The sequence below is a fragment of the Cupressus sempervirens genome, chromosome 11, assembly GCF_028749045.1.
Source record: "Cupressus sempervirens isolate cs-2001-9-10 chromosome 11, ASM2874904v1, whole genome shotgun sequence".
Classification (NCBI taxonomy): Eukaryota; Viridiplantae; Streptophyta; class Pinopsida; order Cupressales; family Cupressaceae; genus Cupressus; species Cupressus sempervirens.
Genome location: NC_143128.1, coordinates 435,431,371 through 435,457,186, shown reverse-complemented (window position 1 = coordinate 435,457,186; position 25,816 = coordinate 435,431,371). Strand labels below are relative to the sequence as shown.

At 38.8% G+C, this 25,816-nt stretch overlaps 1 protein-coding gene across 2 annotated transcripts in view; it reads right to left on the bottom strand.

Annotated features, from left to right (window-relative positions):
• Positions 1-25,190, bottom strand: part of LOC149530288 (putative boron transporter 2) — a 76,482-nt gene extending 51,292 nt beyond the window's left edge. Inside the window, exons 1-6 of one of the 2 annotated variants that reach the window (XM_089811661.1) lie at positions 25,032-25,190; positions 24,635-24,680; positions 23,755-23,852; positions 23,344-23,426; positions 22,731-22,923; positions 22,417-22,555 (exon numbers count right to left, since the gene is read on the bottom strand). In XM_089811661.1, the coding sequence (XP_089667787.1) occupies positions 22,417-22,555; positions 22,731-22,807 (216 nt within the window). In that variant the 5' untranslated portion in view covers positions 22,808-22,923; positions 23,344-23,426; positions 23,755-23,852; positions 24,635-24,680; positions 25,032-25,190. Of the gene's footprint in view, positions 1-22,416; positions 22,556-22,730; positions 22,924-23,343; positions 23,427-23,754; positions 24,681-25,031 lie in introns of both variants that reach the window. The other variant, XM_089811660.1, reaches the window with a different exon arrangement.
• Positions 25,191-25,816: the final 626 nt, after the last annotated feature.

Genomic DNA, 25,816 nt, shown 5'->3' with positions numbered 1-25,816 from the left:
AGAGAAGACTATAATCTACATGAGTACTCTTTGAGGACACTATTCGAATCAGGAGGCACACAAAGGCAAGCAACTGAACTCGAAAATACAGATGACATGAAACACCTAAGCCTGAAGAGTTGATTAATCGAACATGGAAGGTTGTATCCAAAGTAGGAACGAAAAGAAGAGTGTCTATATGGTAAATGATCCATCTCACCGAAATGCATAGGTACCCAACCACTGCATCCGCCTAGTATATAGGAACAAATACTAAATACAAAGCTCACTCCATCAAACCAAGGAAGCATAAGAACCAATAGAAGAACCTCCACTAACGCAGACAAGGGTGAAGTGACAGGAAACTAGAAAAGTGGGCCAATAGAATTGCATGTCAAGGAACCACGATCAAGATGCATAAAAGATTACATATGTGTACTAAGGTGATCAATCTTAGACACATCATGAGGCTAATATCACGAAAGGAATACAAACTAGACAAAGAAAGATGGCAAACAAAGGTCAAACATCAACTCCATAGGGCACTTTAATCGGAGTAGTGCATGTACAATAAGGCACAAGATTCGTTGAATCCCAAGAATACAATAACCTGCATGAGTGTCCTCAAATGACACTGCTCGAATCAAAAGGCAAAACAAGGCAAAACAACTGAAACGGTTATCTCAATGCGTTTGCAAGAATGCATACAAATGATGTCTACAAAGACCAAAAGAGAGATAAGGCTGATACAATAGATAGTACAACCCATGACAAATCATTGAAAGCAACAAAATCAATCTCCAGACTTGAAACAACCAAGATATCCACCAGAATACAAAAATGCAAAAGACTAAATAGAATGTGGTTGGAGCAGAATCTAGAAGAATAACTAGCATCATTAGAAAGATCTTGGAAAGACATTTCCAACAATATGAAGAATTTCCAAATCAGAGATTAGATAATCCAAATATGTCTCCTGGAGTGCAAAAAAGAACTCACTTTGAAAACAAAAAAAGCCATTAAAAAGCATCAAGACTGAAAATTACATGTACCACTATGACGGGCTTGGAACCAACTTTCCGGTAATATCTCGTTTGCAGAAAACAGAGTCCATATACCCAAGATTTGAGCAAAAATGTGAAGGTAGGTCCAAACAAAGCCAAGAGGGCTTGCAAGCTATGCTGATGCAGTGTGACATCAGCAAGTGACGAGCCTAAATTTGACAGTCAAAATGTCATTGAGGCAAAAAAAAGCCAAAAGAATCCACCTTGTCATAAATAAATATCTAGCTTTTGGAAAAGCAAATGGGTTGGTGCCAAAAGAAAAAACCGGTGGCCATGAAATTTTTGCATGTGTTGAAAAAACATAGTATATGTCGAAAAACCGCAGAACCTTCAAAAAACCACTGAAAGGGCCAAAAATCACAATTGAAGGCAAACAAAAATCATCACATGTGAAAACCACCAAATAAAAAAAATGAAACTGCCAATGTGCATGACTTGTATGAACGAGGTGTCTAAGGTGGGACCTGCTAACAAGGCACATGAGGCAAAAAAAAGTTTCTTTTTTGGCAAACCAAAGAGCTCGTTGATGTGGGTGCGGAATTGGAGATGAGCACACGGAGGACAAGAGACTCGCACCGGAAAACAAGGTCCACCCGCATACAAAGCGATCCAAAAAACAACTCCAAAAAAAAATGTGACATGGCCAAAGGCGGTCCTTCCAAATACCGCGTGGCCCACAGTACCCCTACACATTCAAACTTAGAGCGCATACGTGGCTGATGCAACCGATGGGAGGCCAAAAAGGTTTAAAAAACCAAGGCGTCATTGAGAGGACTCGGGAGGCCGGTGGCCAGAAGGCGGAGGGGCACATATGGCCAAAGAAAACTCACTCCCAAAAAAGTGCTCCAATAATGCATGTGGATTTTGCGACGCTCCACAAAAAATGCATTGTCCAAATACCCTGTGCTAGAACTCGAAGTGCGGGGTCAAAATACCCACCAATCAAGAAACCGTCATTGAAGACTGGGAAAAAATGCCAAGTCAGAGTCGAAATCCGCCAAAAGGGAAACTGCCTTAGAAACAAAGCAGGGCCCAAAATAGGATGCCAATATGTGACGTGGCAAGTGGAGCCCATTGATCTTGATGCGCGTACTACAATTGATCTACCCTATATCGAAACAAAACCGCACCTTCCAATAAACACTGACATGCGCATCAATAAAAGATGACCGTGTTGAATGAAATAAATGGATATCATTGGAGGGTCTGCCACGTGGCGGGTATTAAAGTACAAGGCAGGTTCATGAGCCTCAAATCCAATGCCTTCACCAAGAAAATTGCAATCAGTGCCAAAATTGATGCACATGTGATCGCAAGTCCTGTTGACCGGCCAGGGTACGAAAGACCTACAGAATGCCACATTTTCCAAGGGAGCCACTCCAATCGCCTGGGGTCCAAAAGCTTTCTATTGGCTTGACCTTGGGCATGCCTCATAACTATCGGTGTGTACCATATGTAAGCCAAAAAAATGTGTCTTGGAAGCACGTTGGGGGCCTACTAAGCTGACCAAAAAAAACACCACTAGCAGGTGATTACGGACCTACAAAAGGAGGCGCGTCCAACAAAAAGAAATTTCCCTTTCCTTGTATTAATAAAAAAAGCACATTCACTTTGCAAAAAAAAATAGTTTTTTGTAAAAAAAAATTTGCAACTTAATTTTTTAATAATAAAAAAATCGCCGCCTCGATTTTTGGGCCCAAAGTTGTACGACCTTGGGCTACAAATTTTTTGCAGATTTCAACTGCGTACAAACCAGATGTATTTTATAGGGAAATAAGGGTTTTCAAGCACTTTGAGCTCAACGGTGATGTTCGTTTGGGCTCAAAAAGCTCTAAAAATAAGTCCCCCTAGATCCAATACAAAATCCTCTAAAAGCCACAGATCTGAAAATTGATCCCAAATCTCTCACAAACAGAACAAGGGCGTGAAGATCTGAAGCTCTGATACCATGTTAGAGTTGATGAAAGATCAACCCCACAACTCTCAAGAATCACCTACATGTAAACCCCTATCACATGTAATGTCCCCTCTTTAGTTCGACATGGCATTGATCATGGATTTGCCTATTCCAGACTCTCGTAGGCAAATGGTGTGGAAAGAGAGTCAATTTTGCGGATCAGATAGTCATATCTTGCTCTTGAAGAAGTGTTAAGAGGTTATATTTTATCATTATGTGATATTGGGGCCCACATGTTATAATTTTAATTTGAGTTGCACTTTTTATTTTATAAAATTACTTTATTATAAAAAAGTGCATTATAATGAGAAATTATAAAGGATGTTTCTAGAAGTTGGAGCAACTTCTTAGAAAAGTGAATAAATAGAGGGTTGGGCCTCTCATTTGGACATGCTTGGATTGGAGAACTCTTCTACTTCTTCATTGTGAAGACATTTGTGGACTTTGGATCTGCAAATTATTCGATCTTTGGGAACGAATCACTCCCTTGGATTGGCGACTTTGAGGGTGTGAAATATCACCTGAATTGTTGCATAATTGGAGTTGGTATTCAGCCATCTCATTGGAGCTTATTGAGAATTCGTTGTTAGGGTTTGTTTTTGGTTGGAATAAGGATTTCAGATTTGCCCTATCATTGGAGAAGCATTTGACAAGAGTTTGAAGATAGAATAAGTACATTTTCAGAATTGGCAAAGCAGGGTTCGGAACCACATAATTGCTCATATCTCCTCAACCCCTTGGAGTTATTTTTTTATGGTTTTACAGGGTTACTACCTAACCCTAGGCGCCCATTTTTCTTACATTTGGGGGTCCCAAAACCCTAATATTATTTTATTTCAGCAGCCGTACAGGTACGGCCTGGTACGGCCCTGCTAGTTTGGGCAGCAGCAGCAAATTAAGGATAGTTTGGGGGTGCGGTTGGAGGTCTTCATCAACGATCTGCAGCAAAACGTGGTGTTCTTCCATAGTTCTTCAAACCAGGTTCTTGCATTCTGAAATATATGTCAATTTTTGGGTAAATTTGCTGTCATACAGTCATTGTAATAATCAGACCAGAATTGGGAATAAAATAATTTCAGAATTTATGGCATTGTAATTGAAATATAGTTCAATGGCTTTATATATATTGTAATTCTGTGATTATATTCTGAAAGTATCAAATCTGAAATTACCATATTCTGAATATTGTTACTGTTACACGCCAAGTGTTTGACAAAATTCCTAAGTTCAGTTTGAGGGTTTCTGTGGCCTTTATAGAGAGGGTCATTACAGTGGTATCAGAGCTATAAGTCCTGCCATCCTGTGGAGGTCTTATAGGGAATTTGGAACAGCTGGATAGGAGGGAAAGTGTTTGACGAAATGTCAAAACACTAAAATCAGAGCATGCGACAAAGGCCTTATAATTTTCGCAATACCAAAGCAAGACAAGATAGGATTTCTGACTTGCAGAGCGAACAGTCTAGCTCATCTATCCAGGTGGACATAGAATCCAGTCATACAGACACAGGGGAGGTATTTTTTTGATCAAGACTACGACTACAATATGGATAGAGGCGGGAATGCCGGTCCAGATCCGCAAGAGGAAAGATTTTTACAGTTATTAGACACCCTGGCATAGGGACAGCGATTAGCCGAACAAAGAGCACAAGAACAGAATCAGAGAATGGAGCTTATGATGCAGATGATGGCTCGACAAATGGGGTTGAATGCTAACATAGGTGGAGGAAATAATCAGAATGGTCACAATCAGAATGGGAATAATCAGGATGAGAGACATAATGGAGGCGAACAAATTGGGAACAATTTCGGTCATGCCCCCCAGCAAGCTCGGACAGTAAGTTCGAGGCCTATGATTCCTACGTTCCTTCCTAGAGCTCCAGAGCAGCCGGTACCAGAACCCCAGATCACTGACATACAGGATCAGCTGAGGAGAGATTGGGAAGCAGGAGGACCAGATTTTACAGCTGCAATCACCTTTAGAGAGTATATGGATGTGCGGATGAAGCATATGCCCCGTGGACAAGATAGGACTCAGAACTATGAGCTACGAAAGAAAGTAGGCAAACTATAGTTACCATATTATGATGGCTCGGGGAAGTCTACAGCAAGAGCTTGGGTTCAAAAGCTTGACACATACTTTCAATTGAACCCTATGTTTGAGGAAGAAGCTATTAAGTATGCAGCAATTCACCTGGATGGGTTAGCACACGAATGGTGGCATCATGGTATGATCACTATGGGTCATGCACACATTACCTCATATGTGGAGTTTACGGAGAGACTGATTGAACGTTTTGATAAGAAAGATCCAGAACTCCATTTCAAGGAATTAGCCCAGCTTAAACAGTGGGGATCATTGGAAACATACATTTCAGAGTTTCAGAAACTTGCAGTGTTAGTAACAGATGTATCTGAACGAAGGCTATTGGTTTTATTTATGGATGGGTTAGTTGATCCGTTGAGAGGGTGGATTAAAGCTCTCAACCCTCCCACTTTGCAGGAAGCCATTAAGAAAGCTCGTGACATGGATTCCTCTTCAGCTTCAAAAAACAAATTTCAGGCAAAGAGTTTCCCTTCAGGAAAAGATAAGGACAGGAAACCCTTTCATAGAGAGGCACAGCTACCTAAGGAAGAAAGTAAGAGGCTGGACAAGGAGACACTTAATGACTTGCGTAGGAAGAAGCTATGCTTCTATTGCAAAGGCCCGTATGAGTACGGCCATGACTGTCCTATGAGGCCAAAAGGGAAGGCCAACCGGGCAATGTGGGCTTATTACGAAGACTCAGATTCAGATGGTTCAGAACATCATGATGAGGATCCTGATGAAGCAGAGGGAGAACAGGAGATAGACAGTGCAGGGCAAAGGCAGGAAACAGAGCTACATTTACAGGAAGCACGACTGTCTAGTATCCAGAGAGAGGGATCTTTCAGACTTCGGGGAGTCTTGGCTGGGCAAAAGGTTATTACATTATTGGACACAGGTGCCACGCATAATTTCATTGATGCACGATTCGTAGAGAAGCGTGGACTCATTACTGAGGAATTCGAGGGACTAAGAGTCAAGGTAGCTGATGGATACACTCTGCGTTGTGACAGGATGGTACGAGACTTACCTTTGCGCTTGAACAACTATGAGTTTAAGGCGGACTATCATGTGGTCAACATGGGTGACATGGACATAGTACTTGGAATGCAGTGGCTACATTCATTGAAGGTGGTTACCCTAAGATTAGAGGATATGGAGATACAATTCGAAATGAATGGTAGGACTCATGTGCTAAAGGCTATCCGTAATGGAGACATCAGGACTATCTCATTTAGGCGGTTGGAGAGATTAACTAGGCATAATGATATAGAGTGGGCAGCAGTTTGTACTTTGATACCTACACAGGAGGAGCAACATAAGGCGGAATATCATCCTGATATTCAGAAGTTGAGGATTAAGTACGAAAAGGTATTCAGTGAGATTCCACCAGGCAGGCCACCGGACAGAGGTATTGAGCATATTATTGAACTGGAGGAAGGTGCTAAACCTATCATGATCACACCATATCGACATCCAAAGCGACTCAAGGATGAGATCGAAAGGACCATTGAGGAGTTGCTAGCTATGGGGCACATCCGACCTAGTAAGTCACCTTTTGCATCTTCTGTTGTTTTGGTAAAAAAGAAGGATGGAACGCTTCGGATGTGTATTGATTACAGGGCATTAAATAAGAGAACCATTAAGAACAGGTATCCTATTCCTCGCATTGATGAGTTGATAGATGAATTGCATGGGGCCTGTTATTTCACAAAAATTGATTTGAGATCAGGATATCACCAGATCAGAGTCCGTGAACAGGATATTGAGAAAACTGCTTTCAGATGTCATTGTGGGCACTTTGAGTTTGTAGTCATGCCTTTCGGTCTGACCAATGCACCTGCCACTTTCCAGTCCACTATGAACAGAGTTTTCCACCATCAGTTGAGGAAATTCGTGCTGGTGTTTTTTGATGACATTTTGATCTATAGCCGATCATGGCAGGAGCATCTAGAGCATTTGGAGACGGTGTTGAGCATTCTACAGAAGGAGTCCTTGTATGCAAAGGAGTCCAAATGTGACTTAGGGATGACCGAGCTGTTATATTTAGGACACATCATTAGTGCAGAGGGAGTGCGGATGGATCCTGAAAAGATTCGCGCTATTGTTGATTGGCCTCCACTAGAGAACCTTACACAGTTGAGGGGGTTCCTTGGTTTATGTGGTTTTTATCACAGGTTTGTCAGTGGCTACTCACGACATGCAGCTCCCATGACAGATTTACTGAAAAAAGGGGAATTTGTGTGGACTCAGAAGGCACAGGACTGTTTTATGAGATTTAAGGAGATAATGACTACGTGCCCAGTTCTAGCATTACCTGATTTCACGAAGCCATTTGAGCTTCAATGTGATGCATCTGGAGAGGGAGTAGGTGCTGTACTTATGCAGAATAAGCACCCCATAGCTTATGAGAGCAGGAAGCTCAGAGGCCCTGAGCGTTCATTCAGTATATATGATAAGGAGATGTTGGCCATCATGCATGCTTTGGCCAAATTCAGACAATATCTTGTGGGTAGCAAGTTTTGTATTAAAACTGATCATAACAGTCTGAGGCATTTCTTGGGACAGTAGGACCTGAATGATCGCCAACAAAAGTGGGTAAGTAAGTTGCAGGCATATGATTTTGACATCTCATATGTCAAGGGAACTCAGAATGTTGTTGCAGATGCTCTATCTCGAAGGCCACACCTCACTCTTATGGTTCAGATATCAGAGGATTGGCGACACTTGATTATAGCAGAGTATGCCAGGGATACATGGGCCTCCGATATAGTAGAGGGAACAGTGATTGATACCAGATACACACTTGTGGATGATTTGATCATTTACAAGAACAGGATTTACCTGGTCCCAGGATCGAAGGTTAAGCAACTGATTATGAGAGCACTTCACGACTCACCAACAGCAGGCCATCCCGGGTACTTCAAGACTTACAAGTCAGTTCGAGAGCGGTTCACTTGGAAGGGGCTGAAAGCTGATGTTTTGTAGTATGTTCGAGAGTGTCTTGTTTGCCAGCAAAACAAACAAGAACACAGCTATCCGGCAGGGCTCCTACAGCCACTTCCGATTCCCGACAGGAAGTGGGAATGCATCTCCATGGACTTTATCACAGGTTTGCCCAAGGTACAAGGACGAGATTGTATTTATGTGGTGGTAGATAGATTAACGAAATATGCTCATTTCTTTCCTATCACCACTACACATTCAGCAGCTCAGGTGGCAGAGGTTTTCTTTCGGGAGGTTTTCAGATTGCACGGCTTGCCTCAGAACATTGTGAGTGATAGGGATAGCCGTTTCATGAGTCACTTTTGGCAGGAGGTATTCCGGTTATGTGGCACGGAGCTTACACCCAGCACTAGCTATCACCCACAAACCGATGGTCAGACAGAAATTGTGAACAAATGGGTGGAAGGGTATTTAAGGAATTATGTGGCAGCTCAGCAGCGAGCTTGGGTCAGATGGATATATCTCTGCGAGTATTGTTACAATACTACATATCATATGACTATACGGATGACACCCTTCATGGCACTTTACGGTTATGAAGCACCTAGTTTCTTGGATTTGTTGTTGAGCGACAGCCGAGTACCCAGTGCAGGTGAATTATTACAGGAGAGTAAGGATATAGTTGCTACCCTCAAAGACAATATTACAAGAGCTCAGAACCAGCAGAAGCAGTATGCAGACCAGAAGAGAACTGAGCGTAGTTTTGAGGTAGATGATATGGTTTACCTCATGTTGCAGCCATACAGGCAATCTACTCTTAAGAAGAGTGGGGCAGAGAAACTTAAGCCACGCTATTATGGACCATTCAGGATTATCAGGCGAGTTGGTGAAGTGGCTTATGAGTTGGAGCTTCCCGCAGACAGCAGAGTGCACAATGTGTTTCATGTGTCACGCCTCAAGAAGGCGTTGGGTCAGAATGTGGTGCCTTCTGCAGTATTACCTCCTTTAGACGATGAGGGAAAATTGATTTTAGTACCAGAATCCATCCTGGAGAGCAGAGAAAAGCAGCTTCGTAGAAGGGTGATCAGAGAATACTTGGTTAAGTGGAAAGATTTACCTGTTGAGGATGCTACTTGGGAGGGGGAGGCTATTTTGCAGCACCCGGCGTTGAGATTGCTTGAGGCCAAGCAATTTCAGGAGGGGCGGACTGTAATGTCCCCTCTTTAGTTCGACATGGCATTGATCATGGATTTGCCTATTCCAGACTCTCGTAGGCAAATGGTGTGGAAAGAGAGTCAATTCTGCGGATCAGATAGTCATATCTTGCTCTTGAAGAAGTGTTAAGAGGTTATATTTTATCATTATGTGATATTGGGGCCCACATGTTATAATTTTAATTTGAGTTGCACTTTTTATTTTATAAAATTACTTTATTATAAAAAAGTGCATTATAATGAGAAATTATAAAGGATGTTTCTAGAAGTTGGAGCAACTTCTTAGAAAAGTGAATAAATAGAGGGTTGGGCCTCTCATTTGGACATGCTTGGATTGGAGAACTCTTCTACTTCTTCATTGTGAAGACATTTGTGGACTTTGGATCTGCAAATTATTCGATCTTTGGGAACGAATCACTCCCTTGGATTGGCGACTTTGAGGGTGTGAAATATCACCTGAATTGTTGCATAATTGGAGTTGGTATTCAGCCATCTCATTGGAGCTTATTGAGAATTCGTTGTTAGGGTTTGTTTTTGGTTGGAATAAGGATTTCAGATTTTCCCTATCATTGGAGAAGCATTTGACAAGAGTTTGAAGACAGAATAAGTGCATTTTCAGAATTGGCAAAGTAGGGTTCGGAACCACATAATTGCTCATATCTCCTCAACCCCTTGGAGTTATTTTTTTATGGTTTTACAGGGTTACTACCTAACCCTAGGCGCCCATTTTCCTTACATTTGGGGGTCCCAAAACCCTAATATTATTTTATTTCAGCAGCCGTACAGGTACGGCCTGGTACGGCCCTGCTAGTTTGGGCAGCAGCAGCAAATTAAGGATAGTTTGGGGGTGCGGTTGGAGGTCTTCATCAACGATCTGTAGCAAAACGTGGTGTTCTTCCATAGTTCTTCAAACCAGGTTCTTGCATTCTGAAATATATGTCAATTTTTGGGTAAATTTGCTGTCATACAGTCATTGTAATAATCAGACCAGAATTGGGAATAAAATAATTTCAGAATTTATGGCATTGTAATTGAAATATAGTTCAATGGCTTTATATATATTGTAATTCTGTGATTATATTCTGAAAGTATCAAATCTGAAATTACCATATTCTGAATATTGTTACTGTTACACGCCAAGTGTTTGACAAAATTCCTAAGTTCAGTTTGAGGGTTTCTGTGGCCTTTATAGAGAGGGTCATTACATCACAGAACGAAAGAAGCAAAAGCTATGGAAGATGGAATTCACAAATCCATAGAGGAGACATTCTTGATGAGCTTGCTATTATCAAAAGTGAATGAATGACTTCGTGAATTTCGTTAGGGTTTCAATGTGGGCTGAAGAAGAGGACTGATTCCTCCATTTTTGGTTTGCACTCTGAACTGGTAAAGTATCCAGTGAATTGTGTCTGAGGTCTGAATTCATCTGGTAATTAAATTGGTGTTGATGTATACCAATTTGATTAACATTAATCTGCATTTTGGAAGCTGAGAAAGAAGGGTTTGTAAAAAATTGTTACTGCTGCAAATTTAGGAAGCAAGAGTCTGGTTGTTAGGCATTGAATTGTGCATTCATTTTTGCAATCAATCTCACTTCCTTGGGTTTTATAGTGCTGCAATCTACCTGGTTAAGGTAGCAATGGATTACCTATTCCTGTGTGGGATTTTTTGATACCTGCGTTTCGCATTTGTGAGTCATTTTGCAATAGTCAAGTCACCTTATTTGGCGTCACATCCTACAGCAGCAATTGGAGGTTTGGTCTGCAATTATTATCTGAATGTGGCAAGGGAAAATCTACTACAACAGTTGCATCTAAATCAATGCCAAAGTACCATCCAAGTTCTTTAAGTAATTAAAGATTATTGCATATAAGTGTGAGCCTTGTTAATACTTATAATTGATCAATTGCAAAATGAAGTTAGTGTGCAAGTTAGATTGCATGGCAAATGTTTGTAAAAATGTCCATTGGCTGTAGATGCACATTTGACATGTAAAAATCATATTTATGCACTCAAATGGTTAAAAGGCATTGCACTTGTGTTCCAATTCTTTATCTAGATTTCTTAATAATCATTTTGCAAGCATTTAAAATCATTTCAAGCAAGCAAATACACTCTGAAATAAAAGACTGTGAGACAAAGGTTTCGTGCAAAGTGTTTGACAAAATGGCAAACATCTAGAAAGTGAAGAAAACTCAGTGTTTGTCGAAGTTAGAACCGGTTGGGTTCTTTACACCCTTGTTCTTAACTATCTTTTTATCTTTTGTAACACAAACAAGGTCATTTCCCAAATTAGAGTCATTTCATTATTAGCTCAATTAATGGGCATCAGTGGTTGCACTTGGATGGAAGAGACATAGACTAAATCCAACAAATTTGAGTCCTCGTCTCTAAAACATCAACATCTTATTGTAGACCAAAGGCAATTATCCTCCAAATCATGTTGACCAAAGAAGCAAGTGATATCTAGAAAAATTCTTGATATCAAAGGAGAGTCTTGTCCCATAAAAGTACAGGCTGAGTTTTACAAATACCTCCCACTGCTGCACTTGCACACATCCAAAGAAGACTGACAAGTATAATAGCTGAAGGGAAAGGAAAAGGGGTACCATCCTTCATTTCTTTACACTTTTGTATTGATTGAACCCATTTCCCTACATGCCTCAATGAGAAAAAGGTTCTCACTTACATAGCAAGGTAGCTTGTAAGGAAATTTGTCAAAACAACCTATTCTTATATAATGAAATATTCAATATTCAATAAAATAGCTAACAAATCGGGTTATCAAATTTGCAAGCTTCAAGAGAGATCTTGAGCCCAACATTTCCATCAAGTTATCTCATTGTCAGCATGGTGAAAGCATCACTAACCTTTCTAAAGTCCTTTTAACTAATCTCAAGTTAACATTGTGGGTAGAAATCCCAAATTTGCACTAGATCATCATAGACTTCCGGTGAAAGCGTCACTAACCTTCTAAAGTCCTTTTAACTGATCTCAAGTTAGAGTTGTGGGTAGAAATCACAAATTTGCACTAGATCATCATAGACTCCTTGGGACTGCAAACCAGACCATGTCTTTATACTCATAACTGCAAAAAAGAGATATTGAAACATATAAATATGGATTTGTTTGGGAAATAACCAATTGATTATACAAATTGCCAAATTCACATTAATTTTCCCCAATCAACTATGATGTAACTTGTCACTAATGTTGACTTGACATCAAGGTCACTCCATTATATTAGAAGATGGACAAGTGATTAGGAAAAAGTCAGATAATCAAGTTGCATTTACTATTGTGAAGGTCGCAAGTTGTTAAAACTCAAAGGCAGTTCAACCATTCTAGGAGTTTTTTCTTACCTTACTAAAGAAAGTAATTTTTTAAGTAGTTTTTTATGGCATACGAGATTTGGCCATGTTAATTATGATAGCATTTGAATCATGCAAAAGAATGATGCTATAGCTTTGCCCACTTTGCCCAAAATATTTAAAATATGTGAAGTTCGTACTGTGGCAAAACAATATGGACATCATTTCCCTCATTCAACTTTGTGAGCACAAAGAAAATTAAAACTCATTAATTATAATTTGCGTGGACCCTTACTAGCAAACTATTGCTGGAGGATGTAAGTATTTTATGTTGAGTTGAAAGTAAAAAGGATGTTTAGTTTTATTAAATTAATCATATTAATTAATTAATTAATTAAATCACCTTTTTTCATTTTTCATTTTTCATTTTTCACTTAAGCTAAATTTAGAAAGCTTTAGTTTGCATTTAATAATTCTTTTATTTTATGCATGCATCTTAGATTTTCCTTATTTAGAATGAGTTTGCTTTTCTATTTTTGGCACCAAAAAGCAATGGATGCCTTGTTAATTTTAACATCATTGCAATATACGATTTTTCCTTCATGCTTTCAAAGCACTTTCTTTTTTGAGCATTTTCTCTTGTACTTATTTGCGTGCAAGTGATTATTGGGTTTGCAAGAATTTACCAATTTTGAATTCTAACACGGTATCAGAGCTCTAGACCTAAAGCTTCATGTTCATCTTTTGATGAATCTTTGAGGGCATGAAAATGTGGTGAAATTTGGAAATAGCTGAAAAATCTGGGCACTTTGGTGCTAAACCAAACAAAGGTCACCATTCAACTCAGAAGATCTAAAAACCCCTATATCCATATAAAATTCATGAAAATCGGAGACCGTGAATTTTTTGTGGAATTTTTAGGGGTGGCATGTTTTATGATGCACCTGTACTTTGCTGAGATCAGCCCTGGCGCAGCAGCCCACTCTACAAAAAAAATTGATAATTTTTTTATTTTTGCCAATTTTAAAAAGAAGGTTTTCATGAAATTTTAAAAAGTTTTTTTCAAACAAAAAGAGCTTTATTAAACTTTTAAATTAAAAAAAAATTGAAAAGGAGCACACAAATACTACAGGCATGCATAGAGGTACAACAGAACATGCAATGCCGACATCAGTAGGAAGAGCCAAAATTCGACAATCGTGAACCCATCAACCAGTTTGATCCTTTTATCATGAAGAGCAGCTTGAGGTTTTTTGCCCATAACTTGCTCATATAGTATTGAAATTGGGCAAACAAAATATCGTCAAAAATTTGATTTCGAGGCCAATCCAGTGGTGCGGGTTTATTTGTATGATTTTTTCCATTTTCAGGTATTTCCTCCAGACAAAGTCAAAGGATTTTTTTGCCTTCTCAAGGGCATGACTTGTGCATCTAGACTCCATTTTTGAAAAGAAAATAGGCATTAGAAAGGTGTTTCGGCACTCTCTCTAGATCTATAGAAAATTTCAGCAAATGTTTCATTACGTACACAAAGATCAAACTTAGTTCTTTTTAGTTTTGTGCACTTTTTACCTTTCAAATTTGTGCTAGGGTTTGGACTCTTGTATTGTGGGGAGTAATTTTCCTCTTATTCACATGGCAGACTCTTCCTCTGTTAAGCGGCTTGTTCCGCACAATTATCACACCTAGAAGGCACATATAACCCATTCTTGTATTGTGGGGGGTAATTTTCCTCTTATTCACATGGCAAACTCTTCCTTTATTAAGCGGCTTACTCCGCACATTTATCACACCTGGAAGGCACATATAACCCGCCTTCTTATGTCAAGGAGGTTATGGTCCTATTTGGATGAGGTTCAGCCTCAATTGACTTGCCCGTTCAAAGTCATGCAGCACCGGAACAGAATGGTTAGCCATCGAGATAATTTTCCTAAACATTTCAAATAGTTTTTTTTATTTCACCTCAAGAGTTGCACTACACCTTAGGACATGTGGAGTAAGTTTCATGATCCTTTTGGCACCATCAATCAATTTAGGGCACTTCAAATTGAGGCAAATTGACCTTTTTGGCCCCTAACTCTTTTCCATTTATTGAGGATTGCTTGATGAAAATCAAAGCGATCATTGTTACAAGATTGTGATAAGAATAAAACAGACACTAACTGTATACACCTGATTCTCTCTAAGCTTTGAGGCTCATTTTAGATATTTTCTTCTACCTTTTACTCCACCATAGATGCTTTGGCTCCACGAGTTTCCATGCCCACCTTTGAGGTAATTTGCAATCAATCAACACATGAGCAATCAGAGCTCACACAGTTGGATGCTCTTCTAGGATCAAAGAACCAAAGATTGGCAACTCAATCATCTCCAGGGAAGCAGGAGTAGAAATAGAAGTCAAAGACTACATATCCTAGGAAGGATTCTAGTTCTTAGCGACTCTGGCCCACTGTCTCCTAAGGGGGGAAAATCGAAGACAGAAAGACCTAAGTTTCACTTATTGTAAAAATCCCAATCATGATGAATCTCATTACTTTGAGAAGAAGATAGATGGATATGCAAAACAAGTTTCAAATTTGACAACTTTTCTTAAGAAGAGCAACATTGATATTCCTTCTACTTCTCATAGATCTTCTTCTTCGTCCTCATTCTAGACAGATGGACAGGACAAAGGAAAGGGTCATGCTTTATGTGCAACTATTGGTCCACCCTCTTCTAGATGGCTATTGGATTCAAATGCTTCACGCTATATGGCATCTTCTCAAGATTGATTCTCATCTTTTGAGGCTTCTCGTACCCCAGACATTTTGATGGGGGAACAACACTGTTATGACTGTATCTGTAAAATGTTCTATTGACATTGATTAAGGTAAATTCATGATGTACTATGTGTTCCCTCTTTGTCCTCTAACCTTCTCTCTATCCATCAGATTACTCACAATGGGGCAGGGAAGATAGTTGAGTACACAAAAGATTTAGTGCACATCAAAGATAGGAAATACTATTGCAACAAGGATAGTTGATCATTCTCCCTACTTGTACTCTCTCATTTTGGTCCACCATCTCCACAATCAAAGAATAGACCTCTTTCTTCACGAGACCCTATTGAGGTAAAGTAAGGTCACTTGAACTTATGTGTTGTTCTTGAGACCAATATTGTGACTTTTACACCTCCCCCTCGTGCTGAGTTTTTATTTTTTTGGCAAGATTCCTCTTCAACTTTGCTTGACATTGTAGGGCCATACATCGAGCTACCTAGTGTAGTTATCGAAGACATATCAAAGGACAATCATCTCCTCTTAGATGACAAATTCCACACATCAATTATCCCACCTTTATTGGAGCTTCCATTATAGAAATCTTATGCATTCTCATTTGAGCATCATTTGAGACTTCTAGTTTCACCTCACATTCAAGGGTTTCCTCTTCTTTGTTTGTTGCCTTTGTTTCTTCCACATTGGAACCACATTGGTTTGATCATTGAGATAGGGGCTTTATCATTGTGGAGGGTTTTGGAGTCACAATCCTCTCTCATGGGGGGTTGGTTGTACTTATGGTTTTGAGAGATTCTCTTGAGACATTGCATTTGTACTTTTCTTTCCATGTCTTTTTGAAGAGTTTTTTTCCACTAGATTTTCTCCTTTTCTTTGTTGTAGAGAGATTTGGTTGTGATGGGGTACCTCATCAGGCCTAGTTGTTGAGACCCAAGCTTGAATTCATGCACTTGGCTTTTTAGCTACTCCCTAAGTTTATCTTAAGGGGGTGTTAGAGTAAAACAAATTTAACTTAATTGATGTAATCATATCGATCAATTAATTAAGTCGCCTTTTTTCTTTTTTCACTTAGCTAAATTTAGGAAGCTTTAGTTTGCATTTAATAATTCTTTCATTTTATGCATGCATCTTAGAGTTTCCTTATTTAGATTGAGTTTTGTTTTCTATTTTTAGCACCATTGCTTACTATAAAAGTGAAGAATTCCTTTGTAATTTTAACATCATTACAATATACAATTTTTACTTCATGCTTTTAAAGCACTTTCTTGTTTGAGGATTTTCTCTTGTATGTGATAGGTCATTTGCATGGAAGTGATTATTGGGCTTTTGAAAATTCACCAATTTTGAATTTTAATATGTTCATTAATGATCAAAGTCAAATAACTTGGGTTTATTTCTTGCAAAATAGTCTGAAGCTTTTGGGACTTTTAAGAATTCTTGTATTATGATAGAATGAAGTTCAATCTCAAATAAGTGCTCTTTGAACAAACAATGTTTAACGTCCCCATTGGTTTCTTACATCAGAATTTCAGGGATTAGCCTAATATTGGATCCTCGTAGGCTAATGAGGGTGGTTAGAGGGGCTTCTGAGGATTGATTCATCTCCAACATTCAGCAATTTGTGGATTTGACCTTCGTTCAATGTCATTTGGACTCCATTTGCCATACTTACTATGTATAGTAAGTCAGGGGTAATAGAGATGGACCCTTTCTAATTTTAGAAAGTGTATTTGGTCACATGGGGAATTATGAGGAGAGATTCCTATTTCAAACAGCACAGCAATCAGACAAATATTTCAAGAAATATTAAAGTTCAAGTGACTTAAGTGATTTATTTAAATATTTTAATGTTATAAAGTTATAAAGTTACTTAAGTGACTAAAAGACGAAATAGTCTTTTATCCCACATTACTAAGTTGTTCGAGCCTCTCTTCATTTCGAAGTTATAAAGGAAAGCATTTGCATTGGGATTGTAACCATGAATATGTGTTATTTTCTCAAATCCTAAGAGTTGCTTAAGTGTGACTAGATATTTCCTAAGGACGAAACCCTTAAGGAAGAACAATGAGACTAGACGCAAACCTAGTATCTCACATTTGCACTTCAGATCTTTGATTGCAAATCAATGCATTGAAGACTTATAAGAAGTGGAAGTTTAGCGGCAGAAAGAGTACAGGTGTTTGAAGTCATTTCAGGGTAACTGGCACGTACAAGTCAATACTAGCATTCTTGTGTTTGGACGGCAGAAATAGATTACAGTTAATCCATAGCTGGGAGAGTGGTAAGAGTACCTTGCGAAAGCCTATCTTCAGGTGTTAGTGGCTCATATATTAGTCAGTGCTCTGCCTGGTATCAAACCTACAGTAGCAGGAATTCACATGAGAGTTGGTGGGGGCTAGACGGTCATCCAAGCTTCTCCAAGAGACACACTTCACGGACACCTTCAATTGCAGAGAGTTCACGGGTCAAAGACACCATGCTATGACAGATTACTAGTAGCTGGTGCATGTTGGAGTAACTAGGAGTTAGCAGTCCCGAACTAAGATCATAAGGACATTTCGTAGACAGCAGCACAATTCCTCAGTTATCTGTGATTTATATCAGGTTCTCTTTATCATTTGTTTGTGTTGGTAACTTGTGTTAGTAATGTAAAGATAGATTAGTTTGTTGGGATACAGTCAGTGATTACTCCTTCATTGTTTCGGATAGATTAAATGTTGTATGAGGTCTGCTGTAGTGGAGAATAATAAAAATTCAGAACTGTTATTTCTTGAGTTTTCGTATTGTTTGCATATTCCTTTGGTCTCGTTACTATATTCCCATGAATCAGATTTCTTACAGCAGTATCCAAGCTTAAGACTCGGGCTACATGCTAACTATTTGACTAAATACTTCTAGCCCAAACTTGATCTCCTTGATCAAAGCAAGCAAGGGTTATTACAGTGGTATCAGAGTTGTGCATCCTACCAGCCTGTGAAACAAACTTTCAGCCTGTGCGGTTATCGGAAATTGTTTATCAGAAATTCTAATCAGAGATTTCATCAGAAAATTTTTACAACAGGTTTTATCTGAATGGTTTAAATTTTTTGATAAATGTTTTGAAAATTGTATTCTACTGGAGGTTTGGAAAAGTACTTCTATGTGAGAAATAAAGTGATGTTATTACCAGAGCTATAAGAGCTATAAGTCCTGCTCTCCTGTGGAGTAGGAAAGTTATTTTATTTTCAGATTTTTATTGGATTTGGAGTGATCAGCACTCTAGCTTTCTTTTTCTATGGATAGACATAGGAGGATTGGTAGTTCTAGAAGCCAGTGGAGTAATGAGGAATTTAGCACGAAAATGAATGCTTTGTAGGAGAGTATGGAAAGACTTAAGCTTCATCAACAGAGGTTGGCGGAGAGCTTGTCGGATCCGGAGATAGTTGAGAGGACAGCGAAGTATATAGTTGCTGCCTTTAGAAAGCCGACTTCAAGGTTGCAGGGAAGGAAGTTTCAATTTTCCCCCACAGGTGTCTATGATGCAGATGTACCTATATTTAGTACGAGACCTGTTAGTCCTACTTGTAGTGTTGATGATGGACCCATTTCACAGAGATCAATAGATGTGTCAATACCCTTGGTGGATAGCAGCACTAAGCTTCAGCACGTTGAGGCCCCCAGATTTGTTACAGTTAGTGCAGAGACAATTGATGCAGTTGTTACTACTGATACTTCAGGCTTTCTTGAGGAGGGAATTATTATTGGAGATTTGTATGGGAGTTGTCATAGTGTTGCTTTAGTGCAGGAGGCAGTGTATTCCTCAGGTGGGACCGATGCATGTATGGAGTCACCCAATTGTGATGCTGGTGATTTGGGTGTTACAGTGGAGTCAGTAGATGTGGGTTCATGCTCTAGCGTTATTGATTTACAACCTGGAATAGACTCATGTGTGCAGAGTCAAGTGATGGCAGTTGAGACTCTAGTAGGTGATGGGAATGCAAATGGTGTGGACACCTCTGGTGATTTGTTGGACGATGCTATGATTTGCACCAAGTATGATAACCCTTGTCAGATATTGGGTGATAACTCTGATGAGGTTTTGGATGAATCCCAGGATCGATGTTTACAAGATCTTACTATTGAGGTAGAAGCTAAGACATGTGGAGAGATTGAGATTGCGAGGGCTTCTATTTCTTCGGAGTTGTTTGAGGTACATAGTAGTTGTATCTTGGATGCAGAGTTGTGCAAGGATGATAGCACATGTATGAGTGATCTCGTGGTGGACAGTCCTGATTCAGTTTCCTATCGCAGTGCAGATAGTGAGACACGGAGCTTGCATAGGAATCAGGGGTTACAAAGGCATCATGTTACTTATTAGCTGAAGGTGAGTGATAGTGACATTTATTCATCTCTTGATCATTATAATGCTATTTGGCATATGCTAGCTACATCTGGTTGGGGTGTCCCAGTGTCAAATGAGCACGGTGATAGTAGTCTTTCCCTAGTAGAGGTTCATGTGCTTCAAGAGGCTGTTAGGATCTTGAAGCATGGTTACTCTCAGTTAGTTGATGACAGAGATTACCTTTTGGAGTGGGGTAACACCTGCTATGAGGCATTGTTAGGGAAAGAGGAGGAGGTGGTTGAGCTCACCCAGAGCTTGAGGTGACGGTGGACTCTCTTTAGTATACTCAGTTGGCTCTTCAGGAGTCCTAGTCACAATTGGGTGAGGTTACCATGGAGTTAGAACGGGTACAATCAACACCAGCCCCAGACCCTGTTCAATTACATATTGTGGTTGGTGGTGAGTTTGCTTCTACGGATGAGGATGAGGGACGTGATGATGTGGCAAACACATTCGTCCAAGATATGAGTGTAGTATGTACAAAGGAGGCGAGAGCATTAGTGTAGACGGGCTCTCATGGTGATTTGCTTCATTCTACTGGAAGTGAATCTATTTCTTCTTTTCATGCAGCTGGTAGCATTGGATAGTTGGCATTGTCACATTTTCAGAGAGATCGATTGTGGATTGCGGGGGAGCAGATTGATGCTTCCACATATAATTTCTACTATACTGAGTCATTCATGGAGTATTTGCTTGAGCTCGAATTTGCGGGAGGTTTCATACAGTATATCTGAGGGTGCTCTCATTCGGGGCTCTCGTGCTATTTGACGATTGGTGAGGAAGATTGTAGAGACCTTGGCTACAATACTTCCCAATAGGGATTTTGTGGTTGGGCTTGCTAAGAGGGTTGCCCAAGATCCTACCTGACCAATAGTTCAAAGTCAGAGATTGGAGCCATCTTTTGATTTCTAGTTTGATAACGATGAGCCCAAATTTAAGAGGATCAATTTGATTTCTTCAGATTGATGCTTCCAAAATTGAAGTTGGTAGATCCTCCACTAGATTATAAACCTATAGGTTGCAAGTGCGCCTTTTGAAATAAGCATAAAGCAGGTGGCTCACCTGAAAAACATAAAGCATGGCTTGCTGCAAAAGGATATTCTCAAAAATTGGACATAGATTATGAAGAAACCTTTGCATCTATGACAAAGTGGACTGTTATACATGTTTTATCGGCTCTCTCGACAATGGAAGGAAAGTTCATCAAATGGACATAAAACTGCATTCTTGAATGTCAATGTCAAAGAAACAATCTACATGCCTCAATCAGAAGGATATGCAATCACATGTCAAGAACACCAAGTATGCAAGCTAATAGAAATGGTGTGGTCTAAAGCAAGCCTTATGAGCCTGGTATGAAAAAATCACCTAGCATCTCTTGAAGTTATTTCAAGCACTTTGAATTTGATGATGCATCTCTTTTTGTCAAAAGCTTGGTAGCATAATTGTATATCTATTTGTTTATGTGGATAATCTAATTATAACCGGCGACAATGAAACACGCATTACAACCATTAAAGAAAAATTGAAGCAAGGGTTCAAAATGAATGCCTTAAAACATGCTCATTGCTATTTGGGTATTGAGGTGATTCAAAAAAACCAAACATCCAACAAAAATATATTAGGGACCTTCTAAGAAAATTTTACATATCTGACTGCAAACCACTTAGTACTCATATGGGGCAAATGTTAAAACTAACATTAAAAAACTCTGCAGGAGAGATCGATTCAACAAATATCAACAGCTTCTTGGAGTTTTGATTTATCCAACAACACAACCAGACAATTTTTTTGTTCTTTAAGTTCTGTCTAAATTCGTGCAACAACAAAACCAGATAATTTTTTCTTTATTCTTTTTTTTTGCGGAGGGTGGGGGTTGAAGTTCTCTCTAGGTTCATCCAACAACCTTAAGAAAATCAGTAGTTAACAGAAAAAGTGTTCATTATCTAAAAGGTACCCAAAACTATGGGTTCAAGTGCTCAAAGACAATAAATTTCTCATTGATTGAATATTCAGATCCTGTCTATGCAAGTGACTTATAAGAGAGAAATTACTTCAGGTATCCTAATGCATCTAGGGTCAAAATCATTTCTTGGAAATCAAAGAAACAGTCAATGCCAACTCCGTCCTCTTCGGAAGCAGAACAAATGGCAGCTTCTGAGGCAATTATGGAAATATTATAGCTTGAAAGAATTCTTGAAGGTTTGCAGGAATACCAGGTTTCATCGACACCTCTCCTTGTTGGCAATCAATCTGCAATCAAAATAGCCAGGAATCGAGTCTTTCATGATCAAACCAAACACATCAACACAAAGTTTCATTTAATTTGATACCATGTACAGAAAATAGCGTTTAGCTCAAGTACTGTCCCACTGCAGATCAGCCAACAGATGTTCTTACCAAATTGCTTGGCAGAGGGAAGTTTTAGAAATTCCAATGAATGCTTGGTTTGACTACAAGCCCTTCAGTTTGAGAGGGGGAATGTAAATATTCATGTTATCCTGTTAATCTTCTAGGTTAACAACATTTCACTGTATAGTTGGGGAGGGCAGGAGGGAGGGAGCGAAGGGGAAGGTGAGGGGAGAGAGAGATTATTACTCTGCAACCTAAATCTAACAAATGAATTGAACCAACTCATTAATGTTATCCTCTACTTAATCCTTAATTAATGATACATAAAAAGAAAATTCTATCCTATGATTCATACCCGAATAGCCTGCTGCATGAACAGCATAGCAATGAGCAGTCCAAATAGTTCTCCAGCTACCCTGGTAAACCTGTTGATAATCGAGCATGCACCCAAAATGGCAAGCAAGAATAACAAGAAGGAAGTCCATACACATACCCTGTATATTAAAGAGCAAAATGCCTGTGACTATCTAACTCAAATACACCTCTGCAAAGCCCAGTTAAGATACGATAACCAGTTCAGGTTCCATAAATACATCATTTGTAAACAAGACAGGTATGTGGTTGCCAGTTTTAGTCAACATTCTTTGGGCAAAGATTTTAAGTACATACCAGCCAGTCCAAGCCAAAAACAACTTCGGACCTAAATCTTCTCTGTCTTTGACAAAGTCATACATGAAAGTATACATGAGCACAGTTGGTTCAGCCACTCCCAGAATCAACAAAGGCTGACCTCCAATAATAGAGTGTATGATGCCACATATTGCAGTAGATGACAACGTCTGAACTGCTGTCAATAAACCATCTGCAAACACATTCTAATTTATGATTTTAATTTCCACTTAATTCGTAGATCAAAAAGTGCTTTAGCTTTGCTCTTTTCCCCAACTTTCCTTTCAAATATGCATCAATTCTAGCATACATAATTTTTCAATTTCTCAGCATCAGTCGCTAGAGTGTTATAGATTGTTTATTAAAGTGCGCATATTGTTTTAAACATTTCATGGTTCTTTTCATTTTTTTCATTTTTTAAAAGATTCCAATATTTCTTTCTCTGTCTTTTTAAGTTTTTATCTTTCTAAGGATAATAAAAATCATAAAACAGTTATTACTGGCCAGAAAACATACAGTTTAGATTTTCCACTTTCCAAGATACTGAATCAAAATCAGAAATGCTACCGTTGAGAAAAGGCCAAAAACAAAAAGTTTCAACAAGTCAACCTACTTGTATTTCTGTCCAGTTGTTCACCAAACGAAATTACTGGAAGTGCAGAAGCAAAGAATATGTAGGTTGTGGGAGCGAGGATCCTGGAGCACAATCATTGTGTCACTTTTATCAAAAGAATAAAAATTTATTTTGTATATAATTTTTTATTAGTTATGGACGTTCTATAATATGAAAGTTTAAAGTGTATTCTGTAGTTGCTGATGTTTACATATGCTACCCAAATTAATATACTTAGCGTGGGAATCAAATGCCAACAATTAATTTTCATAACAAATCAAAAGCTTTCAAATACATTTTCAGATTCTAAACCGATTAAACAATCAACAAGACAAAATGACAAACAAATCAACCTCGACCAGTAGGAGCTTTTTATCTACAAATACGTGCCAGTCAAAGAGAATGAGTTACCGAAATCCTGCACTGAAGCCACCGGTCCAGTCTTGTTTGTAACATAGAAGCCGTCCCTTCAGATCATTCTTGATTCCTTGGAAAGGCACGAATGTATCCTCCATGAAAGAATAGAATGTAGTAAGTTTGAAAAGGAGCTCTGGATTCTCTTTTCTAATTTCAGCAATTGAAATATTAACAAATTGGGAGAGTATAAAAGTTGGCATATAAAGTATATGGAAGGGAAGAGATCCGTACAACTACCGATCACTAGTTGAAAATTCGCCTATTTGAACTCCATATTGGCAGTTGAGAATAATGAGGAATATGGTCTAGCAAAATTTTTTATTTCTGGACCTCTCAAAGAAAGAACCAACGCATTTGAAGCCATAAATCAAAAGTTTAGGAGAAGCTATAGGTAAAAGAGAGATTGAATCTCAACTGCGTTTATGACAGACTTGAGAATCCTACTCTTGGAGTTTACATCTTGATTTGTTAAAAGATATATGCCAATGCAAGCTAAAACTTTCAGATTCACGGCGATGAATTTGTGATAGAGTCATTTGGGGAAAACAAAATGAGTACGTTGTACTTTTAATACAAATTCACCCGATGTTTAAAGATTGCATTCAAAACGCTAAGCAAATACAATTTCTGATAAAAGGGATTGTGCATTTGATTTAGTTCCCCTACGCCTCCCCCCGAGAGGACACAGACGAATACAAATGGATGGTTCAAATGAAAATTTTCTATAATCATAAAGACAACCAGATCAACACTTTCGACACTAAAGGAAGCAATGCGGACGTTCTCTCGCGAAAATAAGCAAGTACAGTAACTTTAAAAAGCTTCAAGAAGAAAAAATCTACAATGCAGGAACTGCTCGGGAGTTAAATAATACAATATCTGGCCGTTATCATCTCTTCTTCTTCCAAGATCTACATTGCCTGTCAATCATTTCGATCCAGTGGCAAATAAGTAATCAAACCAATACACAGCTTTCGTATTTAACCAAACTTAGTTCAGCTTGCTGGTGCTTATATTAAATTATTTGTAAATGCTTAAAAAGAAAAGGCAGTTATCTGTCAAATGGGATAAGCTCAAGTTGTAATCCCTGTAGACCGATGTTTAAATATGCATGACATATGCTTGAATAGTTATGTGTATTTTTACAGCAGAAAAAAATGAAATTGTTGCTTTTACAAAAGGATGAACTCAGTCGGGCTTCTCAGATTTGTCACTGCAAAAACTAGTTCACTCCGCCATTTATCAAACAGAGAAAAATGTAGCCTACTTACCTAAATAAGAGCTGCAAAAGGGGATTATGGATACTGGAACGGCAGTTGCCGGGGTTCTGCTTGATACATATTTTGCTGTCTACAACACGGTTTAACAATCAGTAAACCTTAGCTTACTGCCTTAGTTAAGAAGACAGCGACTGAGAACCTCGTTTAATGGTATTAAAAATGCCCGGCATGTTTGTTTTTTGATAAGTAGGAGATAATTTCCACAGCAAGTCAAATTGTGATATTGCTATCAGGATTTAACTGTGTGATTTTTGAGTCAAACTCATTGATCCATGGGTCAATGAGTTTGACAGCAATATCACAATGTTTTTGTTCACATCATCCGCCATGAGGCAGATGGAAGAATTCAAGTTATTTGAGGACAAATAAAAACATAACATGTGACCTGTGTGTTAAATCAAATTTACAACGATATTTTGAAATAATAAAAATCGGACATTGGGTCATTTCTTGTACTATATTAAATCGCAGCCTATGTAATTTCACTATCATATTGTTTCTTTTCCTATCGTACTATCTTAAAATGGGACTAGCTATCCTCCAACAAAATTGCTCTAAGTGTTACATACCATTCATAACATAACTACTAACCACTACTTACATTCTATACATAACACAATTACTTTGGAGTGGTCGTGGGGTGTCAAATGCTTCGATGTGACACCTTCGCTTTTCTTGGTATCATCTTTTCTGGCATCCCTAACCATAGCAAATATCGACCGCATGTTGAGTCCAAACCGCGTCGTCCTAACTATAGTTATGTAACTACAGTGAAA